Genomic DNA, 14,727 nt, shown 5'->3' on the forward strand with positions numbered 1-14,727 from the left:
ACTCATTAAGCATTCTGGTCCTTTATGGTTGGTCGCGTCCCTACCTAAGTAATGAAGTAAACTGATGCCAAGAATTTAGGATCCTGGTCGACCTTCGATTCGATGCTCTTATTATTGGTGTTTCGTCTGGTGGGCAGAGCCATTTTACAGTTTTACTGCTTCGAAACCAAAGAACGTGAAGGAAATATCAGCAGTAAAGATCTCAGAGGCACAGGTTGGGATAATCTCCCATTTCGCAAACGACGGAAAGTCTTTCCTCGAAAGCTTTCTACGGTTAGTTCCAGTTGGTAAGAAAAAGAAATCGCTCGAAGGGTTGAGAAAGAAAAGGCTTTTTCTTTTCTTTCTTTTTTTACGCGTCCGTTCGCCTTCTTTGACTTGGGTTGAAGGTCTCTGACACCAACAAACTATCTGTGTAGGGACGAACGCAATCAAAATGGGCAATAAGCAGAAGTGAGAACCATACCTTCTTCACATACCGAGTCAACCTTTTTCAGTTTTAATCAATTTTATGCAAGAATAGAAGGAGAAGGAAACGATGGAGGAGGTAGTTGGCTTCTCGTCCCACCAGTGTTTGTATGTCTCACCTACTCCCTCTGCCTCCTAAGTTCTTTTTTCCACCAAGATAGATCAGTGTTTCGGTTCTTTTTTTCTTGTTCCTCTTCTTTTTTTTGGGGAGGAGGCGGCAATTTTTTCGTCCTGCAATTATCACTTCTGTCGATTGCTCGATATTCGTCAGTTTTTTCAAGATAAGAAGAAGGTCTTCTGGTTCCGGGAATTCTAGCCGTGCGATCGATGAATTGGCCTTGTTTTTTTGTTGGGGTTTTGGTCGAAGAGTTCGCGGCTTATGGAATTTGGAATCTGGGCTCAGTTGTCGTTCTTCAAAAAATCGAATCGCGTTTGATATTTCGTGTGAATTCATTCTGCAATTAAACTAAGCTCACTCTTCGTACTCTGTTTGGGTTTTTTACTTTATAGGTAGCCTCTCTTTTTAGTTTCCTGAACTGACAAATCCTCTGGCAATTTAGGGAATTAGTTATTAGATTTGAGTTTGGTAAAAAGGAAATAGAGAATGGCCTCAAACGCGGATGGCAAACACTTGGATGTTGTTCAGGAGGAAAGTGAGTTCGTTATTGAGAACAAGACCCAGATTCCCTCTCATGCTTCAACATCAAACGGAGAACCCTTCCTCAGTGATCAGGAGACACTGGACGTATCCAATATCAGAAAAAAGTCTCATGGATTTGCGTTGAAGTTTCCGAAAGCAATGGAGATTGTAAGACTAGATTCTTCTCGCGTGCTAGCTTCGCCGTCTGCTAAATTCAAACGATTTGCAGAACAGAGGGATGAATTTTCTCGCTCAGTTTCATTCATTGGCGGCGATGAGGATAAGGATGGACGAGTACTGAGCGTGCCCTTTCTTGGAAAGATCAGTTGGGACTCTGTGGCGTCCGCTTCTAATAAATGGATAAGGGACCCCATGAACATGGCGTTGTTTGTATGGATTATAGGAGTCGCCGTGTCTGGTGCTATACTTTTTATGGTCATGACCGGGATGTTGAACCATTCATTACGGAAGAAATCACAGAGAGATGCATGGTTTGAAGTTAACAACCAAATTCTCAACGCACTATTCACTCTAATGTGTCTTTATCAGCACCCAAAAAGGTTCTACCATCTTATACTCCTGTGTCGATGGAACCGTGAAGATATTTTGAAGCTTAGAAAGATCTACTGCAAAAATGGCACTTACAAGCCTCATGAATGGGCACATATGATGATTGTGGTACTTTTGCTTCATCTTAACTGCTTTGCTCAGTATGCTTTATGTGGTCTTAATTGGGGATATAAGAGATCACAACGACCACCAATCGGTGTTGGTCTGTGTGTCTCTGTTGCAATTGCAGCTCCTGCAATTGCTGGCATATACTGCATTGTTAGTCCACTTGGAAAGGAATACTTATATGAAATGGATACTGAAGCACAAACTGTTTCCCAAGGCAGTCCCCCTAGTGTCAAGTCCCTTGAGAAAAAGTATTCTTTTGCTTCACAGGGTGATCAGAGTATTCCAGTGACGAATCCAGAATGGACAGGAGGTTTATTTGATCTTTGGGATGACATTTCAGTAGCATATCTTTCTCTGTTCTGCAGCTTCTGTGTCTTTGGATGGAACATGGAGAGGCTCGGGTTTGGAAACATGTATGTTCATATTGCCACATTCATTTTATTATGTTTAGCGCCTTTCTGGATCTTCAATTTAGCTGCCGTCAACATCGATAACGAGTATGTCAGAGAAGGCTTGGGAATTACAGGTATCCTACTTTGTGTCTTCGGTTTACTCTATGGAGGGTTCTGGAGAATTCAAATGAGAAAGAGGTTCAATTTTCCTTCCAATGGCTTCTGCTGTGGAAAGCCTGCAGTGACAGACTGCATGCAATGGCTATTCTGTTGCGTTTGTTCCCTGGCACAGGAGGTTCGAACAGGTAATTTTTATGAAATTGAAGAAGATAAATGTTGCAGAAATCATATTGAGGATGGCAGCCAATTTAATTTTTCACCTGTAACTCCTGAAGATGGTTTAGTTCCATTGTTCAGATCTGGCCCCAGTTCACCACTTTGGGGTGGTATTCCCCTGTCTGAGATGAGGGCTTCAAGTCCTAATCTTGTCCAGAAGAACAGTCCAAGCACCGCGCATTCTTCAACGTCTGATGTTTTACACAGCAAATTTCAAAATGATACCACTATGAGAGCTCCTGTTCCTAATTTGATTGAGAAGGAATAGAATCAGTCTCATTTGTTTCTACAATGCAAACGGAATCTAAAAGAACAAATTGCTCATTCATGGCTTTTTGGTTTCATGTACAAAGTTCACCTCACTACTCTGGCATTTGTTTTTCCCTCCTGTAATATTTTTATCTTGTATGTTTGGATTTATTAGATTCCATTGGTTGTTGCTCATCTCTTATGGTTTACTATTGAAGACCAAGTATACATTGAACGGGAAAAGGGAGTGTCATCTTTCGGAGGGGTCCCCATTCCTTAACAGAATCCTAGATACGCCCTCTAGGGCACCTGAAAGCCCATACAGTAATACATTGTCACTGAATTTATCAAAGGTTTCCTTTCTTATATGCATGGTGAAAAGCATAAGTAATCATCTTTTAGTTTGATGCTTTGGTTTTATGTCCCTCGGTGTGTTATCCCATTGAAAATTTGGGACCTGGTCAGGTATCAAAGTCATGTTTTGGCAATGATTAACCTTCAAGACAAATAAATGGAAGTTACTTCTATTCTATCCTATATTTTTCTTTAATCTGCAGTTTGGTGTATCATGCTACACATCTTCCACTAGATATTTTATGTAGAACTCTGTATTCAACAGGTACGACATCTCAGTCAAATTTTATTATTTTCTTCATATCTATTGTCTAGAAGATAATATATATTATTCATATATATTATGTATTTACATGTGTCATCTCTCTCTCTCTCTCTCTACATATATATATATATATATATATATATATAGAAAGAGAGAGAGAGAGAGAGAGAGTATATATGCACACACACACACATAGAAAGAGAGAGAGAGGGTCTTTCCCTATGGTTGGTGGCATTTAGTTGGCAACTTATTGGGGCTGTTTTCTCCCACTGGAGATTGTATATTCATGTGAAGAGCCTATTCCTGCTTCTTGTTTAAACCTCTTGACTGTCAATTGACACTTTGAGAGCATGTGTTGAGGGATGAAATTTGTCTTTCCTTGCGCTTCCCAGGAGTTGAAAAAAGATCAGGTTCTGGTTATACTATCGAGATCCCAAGGATCCTATAAAATGTTTGACAAAAACTGGTTTTTTATATCATGGGGTACAATTTCTGAACTTAATTGTGTGGATTTTCTAATATTTGATCTTTAGCTTTTTGTCATTTTGAGCTTTCTGTATCTTTCTGACTAAGGATAATTATTTTTTATATTTGAGGCAAAAAAGCAAGGTCCGGGTTGCAGCATTAAAACGAACTGCAGTTTGGTGAAAAGTGTCATCAACCTGTTTAAATCCTTACAATGTCAGGCTGTTAGAAAATTTTGAGGTCTAGACATGAACTTCCAATTTATGTTTAGCTGATCTAACCGCAGGAATCAGTATCTTGAAAGATAGCTGTTTCTAAGCTTTTATCCCCATTAAACGGAACTATATCAGGGTTTGCTTCGTAGCTAGCCAAAAAACTGAAACAGAATTTGTTTATTCACACACACACACACACACAGAGCACCTTAATATTGTGTTAAAAAAATTTTGTATTCACCATGTTTGCGAAAAAAAAAAAAATCATCTGTACTATAATATTTTTTCTATAAAGTTCCCCACATTCAGTGCCCATGATATACAAAAATTCAAGGAAGATCAAATTATGGCCTTTCCTCTTTTTCTTGGTGTTGGCAGTTTCGAGTACCTTCTCCTCCAATTGCAGCAGATCGTTGGTGAAGTTCTGGAGGCTATCAACCAATCAGTGTTTTCATTAGAAGGAAAACAGAGAGATACAAATGTTATCAAAATCGGGCTACCAATCAGTGACAAATTCTTTCAATTCAAGCCGCTAATCCAAGCATGCCACCAATCAGTAGCAAACTATTTACATTTAAACTTTTTTTTTATGTTTTTTCATTAAAAATAATTGTTCTAATTCATTCACAACCAGTTCAGCTGAATCAGTAAATCGGCCAATTGACAGAATCGGCAGCTCCGACCATTCAGTTCACAAACTAATTGAATGCTGATTGAAAAAGATCAAAATGTGTGGAGCATTCATTCACAGAGGCACGATGGCTTGAAAGGAGGAAGCAGATTCACGTGGAGGAGAGGACGCACCTCCGTGAGTGAATGCTGCGCGGACATTTTGATATTTTCCCATTTGGCGCAATTTGGTTCACAAGTGAAGGCATCCTTATTATTGCAATAATGCAATCAATGATTCTAGCAGGTCGCAGTCTTCTGTGGCTACCTTCGCACAGATTCACAACCTTATTATTGCAACAAATAATGCAGTCAATCATGCTCCAGTCTTTTCGTGGCGTGCCCATTGCACAGAGCCACAAACATTTATCACGACCTCTCTCAATCTTGATGAGGCTTCCTGTTAAGCCAAAACCACCACCAAAAACCGGGAAAAAGAAGGAGCAGATGCGCCAAAAGAGCTTTGCATTGTCTTGTCCCTTAAAGTTGATCGATGATCTGCTTTACTCTTTCTTTTGATGCCAAAATCCTTAATCAACACCAAGGCAATCGAAGCACTTAAATCAAATATTGATTATTAATCACAACGGATACTTAAAGGCAAGTGCAATTAAAAAACTGAACCCCAAACGTCACCCCTCCTCAATCAAAGGCTTTGATTTCGGTATATCTTCACACTGAAAAGGTGAACACCCCAAAAAAGGGAAACAAAAAGAAAAGTTATCCTCTTAATTGATCTGTAATTTGTTCATCATCTTCTACTTTGCTAATTCTTGCGAGGGAGCAGTTAAGCGGCCAAACATGGAGAACACAAGACCCACTGTGCCAAGCACTGCAGCTTACTAGCCTTTGCGGATTCAGTGGGCTTGGTGTGAGCCATCGGGCTCGTTGCCATCAGGTCATATCTTGTGGGGGTCACTGTCTTTTTGTTTTTATCTCTTTCTATTTACTGGGATGGAGATGGTGATGTAATCGTCAAGAACGTCGCATTCATGGTGTTTTTAGATGTGGTTTGGCATCAAGAACACCTTGTGAGCTTTCCATGAATTTGGTTTATATATTGTTACTAATGCCAAATGAAATGTATGACAATAAGAACACTGGTACAATGTTTCTTCATTAAGCACTATAGAGAATGGCTCTATCACGAAAATTGAAGTAAATTCATTAAGCACTGTAGAGAAAGTAGGTGTTTCTTTTACGTGGTTAATATAGTTGGCAACTCTATGACTCGAACTCAAATCGGCGGCCAAGTCACGGGCAAGTCATGGGTGAGACAGACCAACTTTGACTAGTGGTCAGGTTTTCTAACGATTTAGGTTGACTCGAGCAATTTCAAAACTAACTGGTTTCGAAACTAACCAGATGAGTCTGCCAACTAAGATGTCTAAGTTTTTAAAAGGCAAAAATTTTAAAAAATAAAAAAGTTGGCCGCCATGGAAGGGCTAGTGGGAAGGAGAGCCCACTGGTTTCCCACTCGCCACCAGCCGCCCGACTCTTTGGCTTTTCCGGAGCACCATGGTGATCACGTGGGCACGTTTTACATTTGATAAGCTCAATTAGGTGGGTAGATCAGAAAACTAAATCGGGTTTGGACAAAGTTTATTATTTGATGTGCACCTGCCCATGGATTATGATGTTATTTATTAAGCATTTGCCTCAACTTTGAATTCTCTTTCTTTACCGGAGTTTGTGGCTCGTCTTGTGCAGGAAGATGTTCATTTTGTCATTCGGCTACAGCGGCGTCCTCCTTCTGCGGCTGGATGATAGTGTCTTTCTGTTCTTCCAATCTCTCTCGCCCCCTCTTATTTCGTTTTTTGTGAGTTGTAATGTATATTTTATCTTTTGCTTTTGTCTTGCAATTTGTTATTGTAATTAGGGGACTTCTTGTCTTTAATTTTTGTAATTAGAAGACTTCTTGTCCCTAAATTTTGGTATATATTCTCATTTTACGGGTTCAACTCTGAATTCTCATGTAAAAAATCAAAATCGGGTAGAATATCAAACGTGAGTTGCATCCTTAGCATGTTACACATTAAAAGACATGAAAATTATGGTTGTAGAGGGAGAAGGCCACATTGCATATATCCACACAAGAAAAAACGAGCTCTTAATTGCGTTCTTTCTTTACTTTTTCTTTTTTCTTTTTTTTTTTTTTTAAGTTGGTGAGCCAGACGTAGAATTACCACTTGCTACTTAAAAAAAGAGAACCCAAACCCCTTCATGTTTCTTGGGACAAGGACTAAATTGGAGCCTCAACATAGTGCCAGTGTTTTGTCAACTCAGTTCACTTATTAACGCTCAAAAACATAATATCCATATGAATCAATTTAATGAGCCCCAACTTGGCAGCTTTACATGAAAACATGATTTAAAAAAAAAAAAAAAAAATCAAAACCACCTACCTATTAAATTTTTAGCCATATGAACATTTTTTAAGCCACCGGAATTTGCAAAAAGATTAATTATATGAAACAAATTTGATCAAGTATTCTTCCTTTGAAACCTCGTTCATTGTGGCATGCTTGTGATAGAGCCATTAAAAGGTAGATGACCCTCGCGTGATTAAAGGAATAAATTGATTAGGATTATGTTGCGATGTGACTCTTTTGGAAAGGTTGAACCAAAGCTCTCCCATTCTTTGTTTTGATTTATTTTCCCCATGCCATAATGCAATGCCCATTGCCCATTCAAAGTGTGGTGGGCCGCCTTGCTTTTGCTTCTTCTCGAGAGTTCTACTAATATGGAGAGCCAAGCAGCATTGATGGGTAGGCGCCATACGTTGGACATGCTTTATTGCCAATAATACAGATTGTATTTTCAAAGCAAACTGTTGCTTGATTTTGCATTATATATGTTTGGGATGGACCATTGTTGCCGTAATTCCGATGCAAATCGGCCGGAAAAGCTCACAATTAACAACTCAGGCACCAACCCCGTTCTTTTGTTGCCTGAGGTTTTTTTTTTCTCCTTTTTATTGGTTCATAAGTTTGCGGTCTAATCTCGCTTTCCATTAAAGTGAAAGTGCACAACACTAACAATGGATCATTGTTGCCGTAATTCCGATGCAAATCGGCCGGAAAAAGCTCACAATTAACAACTCAGGCACCAACCCCGTTCTTTTGTTGCCTGAGGTTTTTTTTTTTCTCCTTTTTATTGGTTCATAAGTTTGACGGTCTAATCTCACTTTCCATTAAAGTGAAAGTGCACAACACTAACAATACTATTAAAATCCAAGCACTTCAATGAGGAATCCAAGTAGGGGCAAAGCTAAGATTTTTTTTTTATGAGAGGGGTTGAATTATACTTTTTAAATTTTGACATGAGCAGAATATTATTTTTAAAAAAATTTATAATAAGATAAATAAATTTTTTTTAAAATTTACATTTAAATGTTTTTAAAACAAAAAGGTTTTGAGGAGTGGCCAAAGCCACTGCTCACCCCACCTTGGGTCCGCCCCTGAATCCAAACACTTAGCACAATACTAAAGAGAGCCCTAAATTATTGTGTCATGTGTTCTACCTTAAGAGGCGTTTGATAGCGATTTGAAATCTTCAGGATTTGAAAACCATAGACTTAAGATCTGACCATCTCTCTCGAACATTTTCTCAATGTAAAAAGGTAAAATAAAGATTTTGAGTGTTGAAATTAGGTTTGACTTGGGACCCTTTAGTTTAATGAACCATGAATTTTACATGACATATCTATGGATTCAAATATGGAATAATCAAATGCGTCCTTATCAAAATGAGTTAAACATTGTGCTTTTGAAAACTATAAGGAACTTTCATTAATATTATCTACAAGTACTTATTATCATTATTATTGTTATTTAAAAAGAAAAAAATATATGAAAATGAAGGGAAAAGTGTCATGTTGATGTTTATCACTTTTGAAGCCACTATATAGGATATACTCAGTCTAAATGATGTGAGGCACATATAAAAACCATCAGAAGTATTCAACAGTTAAAAGAAAAAAAAAATCACATATGTGAATTAATTTGATAATCAAGTAAACAAAGTTAATGTCGTATTAAGTAGTAATTTACTATCGAAACTGTCCATTTCACCTTTCTTGTTTTTTCCACCCGCAGTCGTTTTCCACCTACCCAACTTTCAATTATTAAAGGCTGCAGAAATGACCCGTTCTACGACCTTTATCCATTAAATTAAAAAGTTTGATGCGTGCACAATGTCCAAAAGCCGGTTCTTGCTTTATTAGCAAATATTAGGTAATATTCTTTAAATAAATTATTTTAAAGAGTAAAATAACTACTTTAGAACAAACTCATTATTGAAATTGCAGGATTTGTCAACGTAAATAACCCATTTGGAGCTTGAGAGAAGAAAACTAAGTTTTGGCCTTCAAAATGTCATTTTTCTTTTGGATGACATAAAAATTAGGTTTTGCCAAATCCAATTTTTACAAAACCTCATCAATTTCATAAAAAGAGCATGAAAAACCTGCCTTCTTCTTCTTAGTTTCTCACACAAAACTAACCTTTACCCCCCAAATCAAGAATTTATCTTCTCATTTAAACGTCCGAACCAAGTTTTAAAAACTGGTTCTTTAGCTAGATTTTTTGAAGATGTCATCCAAACACCAACTAAAGATGTTGCATACAAAAAAAAAAAAAATACTTCGTTTATTCGATCTAATCTGCCAAACAATGTCTCCTTGATTTACATAATGTTAAATATCAATTGTTGCCAGCGACAATAATGAAATTCCGTCCGAAGCTTGCTTTTCATTTATTAAACTCACTCTGTTTGTTCCTCTGTGTCGTTGAGCTTTGCTTTTTTCAAATGATCTTTGCGCTTCTTTTGATGGTTTAAAGGCTGACGGCAAATAGGTTCTTATCATGCCGCATGGATTGAAGGAGTCTCTTACCATGCCGCATGGATTGAAGGAGTCAGCCTGTGACACCACTCATCTCTTCTGAGATCATGTCGCCGTAAAAAGTTTCGTAGCAAAAACGAGTGAATGCTTGGCTAATAGACTTGTATGAGTTTGGTTTATAACGTATCCCCACAGCTGCTTTCAAACACAAAGGAGGAGTGTTGAGATACAAACGCAGACATTAAAGAGGGTCAGAGAGATAGAGGCAAAGCTCGGGTCCCTCCCTCCATTTCCCTACCAAGCTCATAATGCATATTGGTCACATAAGATTCTCAAAATTCGGATTCACCTCCACACCAGGGCCCTACCTGGATGAGTTCTATCACACATATCTTATTTTTAGTTCATTTTTTTGGAGTTCTTTTGGTCGGACTTGGTAAGTAATCATATACCAATAAACAATCTTGCAACTGAATAAATTTGAATATCAGTTGTTATAGAAGGGTATGTGTTTGCCTTGGACTTGAGAAGTGAGGTGTTCTCGTATCATTGAATGTTACATAGGATCTAAAATACATGGGTACTTCAATAAGATTCATGTACTTGTGTCATCGTACCGGTATCTAAAGTGAGTACTTTTTAGCTTGAAATTGATCCAAACTGTTTAATTATACGTGATTTCATATACCACACTTTCAATACAAGCTGAGTCCTCCCAACTAGAAGCTAAATCGTTTACATCACTGACCATAACCCAATAAAAACAAGGAGACCTCATGTTGGTTAATCCAAGATTCGACGGACTTTTAAATAAGACTAAAATCCAAGGCATTCGTCACCATACAAATTCTATCCAACTGGAGGAAAAAAATTGGCAGCCATGACGAACCAGATCGGCCGGCCTAGAGGGGGATCGACCTACTTAAACACCAAATTTGCTTAGTTTTGTTTGGATGGAGAGAATGAAAGGAAAAGGATGGTTATTTTTATATTTGGTTCGCTAATTAACAAGGAAAATGAACAGAATGCCGAAAAAAAACTTGTTTGAATGCAACCTAAAAAAAAGATATGACAAATAAGATAAAAAAAAAAATCAAATGTAAATCCAATCACTCTAAAATTGGTCATTAACGATTCCTCCAAAAATAAAGAGATTAGAACATTAATTCTTTCCTTTTTTTTATTTCTTTTCCTTTTTCCTTTTTCCTTTTTCTTTTTTTTTCCTCCTTGAGCAACACCTTCGCGGCTCCTTCCTTCGGACGCGGGCCCCAAGCGTCGCCATCCTGATCCGAACACTCAACGTCCATCGCTGCAGCAAATCGAGGGAGATGCTGACACGTGGAAAGTATCGTCTCCCCGGCTCTCCGACAAATGGACAGCTGGAAAAGGCGAAACGTAACGAAGAGGTCAAACCCGGGGACGCTTGACCTGATGTGGGGCCACCCGAGTGGGACCCGCACCACTATGGCAGAGAAAATGGGGCCCGCCGCCGCCATGTCTATATAAGCGACCCCCCGCCTTGCCTTCCACCTCCATTGCGGCATTGCCATTTCCATTCTCAAGCTTCGTCGTCTCGAAGCACAGAACAGGCGGCCTTTCCGATCGAGTCGTCGTCTTCTTCTTCTTCTTCTTCTTCTTTCTTTCTTTCTCCAAGAACTGGCTAACTTAGCGTGTGAATCGAGTCTGGAGGAGGGCAACCGGGAGAGGGTGCGAGCGCTCTACGACGCGTTGAGCGGCGGCGACGCGGAGGCGGTGCAGCAGTTGCTGGCACCTGACATTGAGTGGTGGTTCCATGGGCCGCCGGCTTGCCAGTATATGATGCGCATGCTCACCGGCCAGCAGCAGAGCGACGAGTCTTTCCAGTTCGAGCCGTCGTCCGTCACTGCGATCGGCGACTGCACCGTCGTCGCGGAGGGGCGGAACGCCAGCCTCGTTTGGGTGCACGCCTGGACGGTCGCGGATGGGGTAATCACCCAGGTGCGCGAGTACTTCAACACCTCGCTCACCGTCACCCGCTTCGCCGCCCCGTCCTCCTCCTCCACCTCCTCCTCGTCCAAGCGGTCGGCTCATTGCCTGCCACTGTGGCAAAGCAGTTCGCCGAGGGGTACGGCCAAGTCCATGCCCGCCCTTGTTCTCGCCATCTAAGGAGAAGACTGGAATCTCTATCTGTCGCTTGCGCGTGTCTTTCTGAGAGACGGTCGTAAACCGGCAGTTCCTCCGATGGGATAGAACCCCCTTCTTTTCTGCTTCCTCTGTTGGTTGATTCTGCTTTTGTTTTTGTTAAGGATAGTTAGGTTGCTTTCGCGTCCGTTGGTTGTTTTCTCATTTTCCTTGTTCTGCTGTCCCCTGTGTTTTTGCGTCTTCCTTTTTCGTGTCTTATGGACAGAAGTTGGATTCCTGTCGATGTTTGGTGTTGTAGTATTGTTTCTCTGAGTTCAATGAAAGGCTTTCATGGCTTTGTTTTAAACATAACGAGAAGAGAGAGAGAGAGAGAGAGAGGTGTGGTGTGCTGTGGATGGGGTCCTGGGGAGCAGGACGGAAGAAGACAAGAGTCGTCTTCAGACCTGTCTTCCCTATCATAAAAGAATTGCAGATTCCATTTATGAAATGGGTAGAGAGAAGCACGAGCTTGCCACAATTTGCTTTTTGTTAATTTGAAGTGGTTGGATTCTTTATTCGACTGGTTTCTGGTGGTCGGGGAAACAGGGGGATTTCACGGGAGGGAGGTGATGGTGTTCATAGTTCAGATTCTCTCTCTCCCTCGTACCGGAGACAGGGGAAGAAAGCCGCCAAGAAGCAGAAAATGGGAAAACGAAAAGTCACTACCCAACTCCCGAGGAAGTGGATGACTACTGAAAACGACTCTCTCTCCCCTCCCTGCGTCTGGACTTTACAGTGGTGGGGACAGAAAAATCCGAATCGCAGATTCTTTTAGTCTGATGTCTGGTCATTTTGTTCGTTTTTCTCTTGACATTTGGCCGAATACTTCAGCACCCAATGTTCGATTGCGTAATGATCATTGACAGATTATCATGGAACATTTTTCTGTCGTGGCCAACATAATTCGTTTTCGACTTCGAAAGCGTACCAAGAAATGATACGCCAGCATCGTCCTTCGAATCGAATTCGTCTTCTCTAAAGTTAAAAAATTATCCAAAAGATGGAATCTCGAATCGGTGGTGTCAACCTAGGCAAGTTGTAGTTTGGTATATAAAACTTGAATGGCGAAAGAAAATGTCAATATGAATCCTGCGCATTGGCATCAAGCAGCGGAAAAGCCAGCCGAATTCTTCTGAATTTTTTGAGTTGATACTTGTTAGTATCAATATTTTTGACAAATGGGTCTACAAGATGGTATGTGAAATTGTGAATGATTTTAAACAATCGGGTGCGGTAAAATGGACGGAATATGTAAAGGGTGTGGACTTGAGTACCGAAACGGCGAAACCCTCAGATCAAATTTACAGGAGACATTTCCTTACCGCTGATTTTGTTTGATCTTTCAGGGATTTAAGATTTCTTTATTTGCTCTGCTCTGATAGCATAAGTTTCATAGTAACAAAAAAGCAAGACGGAGACTCCAAAGTTAGAGACTAAAAGAAAAATGTAATGACAATACTTCACCAAACCCAAGTCACATCAAACTGATGAATTCAAGATCAAAGAAAATCAAACGGACATTATAATGCTGTCGGTGAAGGTGGGGAGAGTTTTGGCAGCAATCAAGGCAAGACCTTATAATCAAGCTTAAACAATATCTCGCACGCATCTCAAGGACGCTGGCCTCTGGCATGACGGCTGCAGCCTGCTCCAGGTGCAATCACCCCCGAGAGAAGCCAAGGCATGTTCTGGTTTGAAGGTGTTACAAAAACAGGCTTCACTTCGCAATTTAAGGGCCTAAAAATTAAGTGTGAATAGACCATTAAATAAATAATTCAAAGGACAAAAAAGAAACTACAACTCAAGCTTGTACGCAAGTTAGCATGCCTTAAAATTCTTGGTTCCTTACTATCATTTTCAAAAGAAAATATCAAACAGATAACAAGATCACAGAAAGTGAGACACATGTCGCGTGATGAATAACTCTGCTCTTAGATATAAGTTGGGCCAATCGATTTTACCAGCTGGGTGATTTGGCTTGCAAGGTGACTGATTATCTTTCAGCATCATCGCCCATCTCTGTCAGCCTCCTATACAGATCTGGAAAACAGCTGTTTGGGGAGGCTTACGGATGGTCTGGTGGTATCTGGAGTGTAGTCGGATTGACGGAACAATCAGCTTTCCGGTCATTATATCTCGACGGAAATGGTCCATCTTACTCCTTCAATATCCACTTCTTTTGCTTCGTCTTCCTCCTTCCATCCAACTGATGGTCCACATGACCAGAACCTGTAATTAAGCCAATTATAGAATATTTGCTATTTTCTTATGTTTGCCGCCACGTTCATGTCAAACTCATCCTGGTTTTATAGTAACATAAAGTTCGCACCAAGAGTGGTCCACTAGCCTGTTTTAGATTGTTTACAAAAGTCTCTGAGTTGATGGAGCATTAAAGAAGTTCAGGATGCGATCCTGTGATGTTGGTTGTGCTAGATAAATCGAACTTGGTGTCATTCGATTTTGGGATTTTTCCTGAACTGTTGCTTCTTTTCTTGTTTTCTGGTTGCAGAAAGATGCAGAGATATATGTACCTAAAACTTTTGTTGGCAAATCGACTCAAAAGGTTTCCCACAAATGTGTCATTCTTATCCGGTTGTTCTGATTTGGCATTTTACGTTCTTTAATTGGTTTCTTTTCTTTGCCATACTTTGGTTTGTGAAATTGCGGGACGTGATAGCAACTGATGCTAGCAGGGGCAGCCATGAACAGAAAGTGGAAGCAGCTCCACGTCATTCCCACAAAGTAAGGCTGCCCAAGGCCCTGATACAGACGGCCGTTCCAATTGTGCTTCCCCCTTCACCAAGCTACCTCTATTATTGGTTCTTTTTGCCATTCTTTTCTGCAGGGATGCTACTTCTTCTTCGGTTGATGTTGAAAGAGGGAAACTGCAGAATAGAATAGTTCTACCAAAAATTTGGCCATCAATGTCCTGTCAAGAATGGTGCTGCTGCTGGGAGCTATTTGTACCATTTTCTGTTTTTAATGCGAGCAAAACC

The 14,727-nt window shown here is 40.1% G+C and overlaps 2 protein-coding genes across 3 annotated transcripts; both read left to right on the plus strand.

Moving 5' to 3' along the window:
• On the plus strand, positions 1-2,957 carry LOC116263047 (uncharacterized). Of its 2 annotated transcripts, XM_050080298.1 has the most exons (3): positions 1-287; positions 417-573; positions 1,026-2,957. In XM_050080298.1, the coding sequence occupies exon 3, from the start codon at positions 1,070-1,072 to the stop codon at positions 2,777-2,779; it is 1,710 nt and encodes a 569-aa protein (XP_049936255.1). In that variant the 5' UTR covers positions 1-287; positions 417-573; positions 1,026-1,069; the 3' UTR covers positions 2,780-2,957. The 2 variants fall into 2 exon arrangements, with proteins under 2 accessions (XP_049936255.1, XP_049936254.1); XM_050080297.1 differs by having other exon boundaries at positions 2-273; positions 417-2,957.
• Positions 2,958-11,107: 8,150 nt separating this feature from the next.
• On the plus strand, positions 11,108-12,052 carry LOC116261935 (wound-induced protein 1). The gene has a single exon (XM_031640889.2). It carries the CDS (start codon positions 11,387-11,389, stop codon positions 11,714-11,716), a length of 330 nt encoding a protein of 109 aa, XP_031496749.1. The 5' UTR covers positions 11,108-11,386; the 3' UTR covers positions 11,717-12,052.
• Positions 12,053-14,727: the final 2,675 nt, after the last annotated feature.

Source organism: Nymphaea colorata, chromosome 10 (assembly GCF_008831285.2).
Source record: "Nymphaea colorata isolate Beijing-Zhang1983 chromosome 10, ASM883128v2, whole genome shotgun sequence".
In the NCBI taxonomy this organism is placed as follows: domain Eukaryota; kingdom Viridiplantae; phylum Streptophyta; class Magnoliopsida; order Nymphaeales; family Nymphaeaceae; genus Nymphaea; species Nymphaea colorata.

Coding starts and splice junctions, on each gene's coding strand:
- LOC116263047 (XM_050080298.1), top strand. CDS start 1,070: ATGGCCTCAAACGCGGATGGCAAACACTTGGATGTTGTTCAGGAGGAA.
- LOC116261935 (XM_031640889.2), top strand. CDS start 11,387: ATGATGCGCATGCTCACCGGCCAGCAGCAGAGCGACGAGTCTTTCCAG.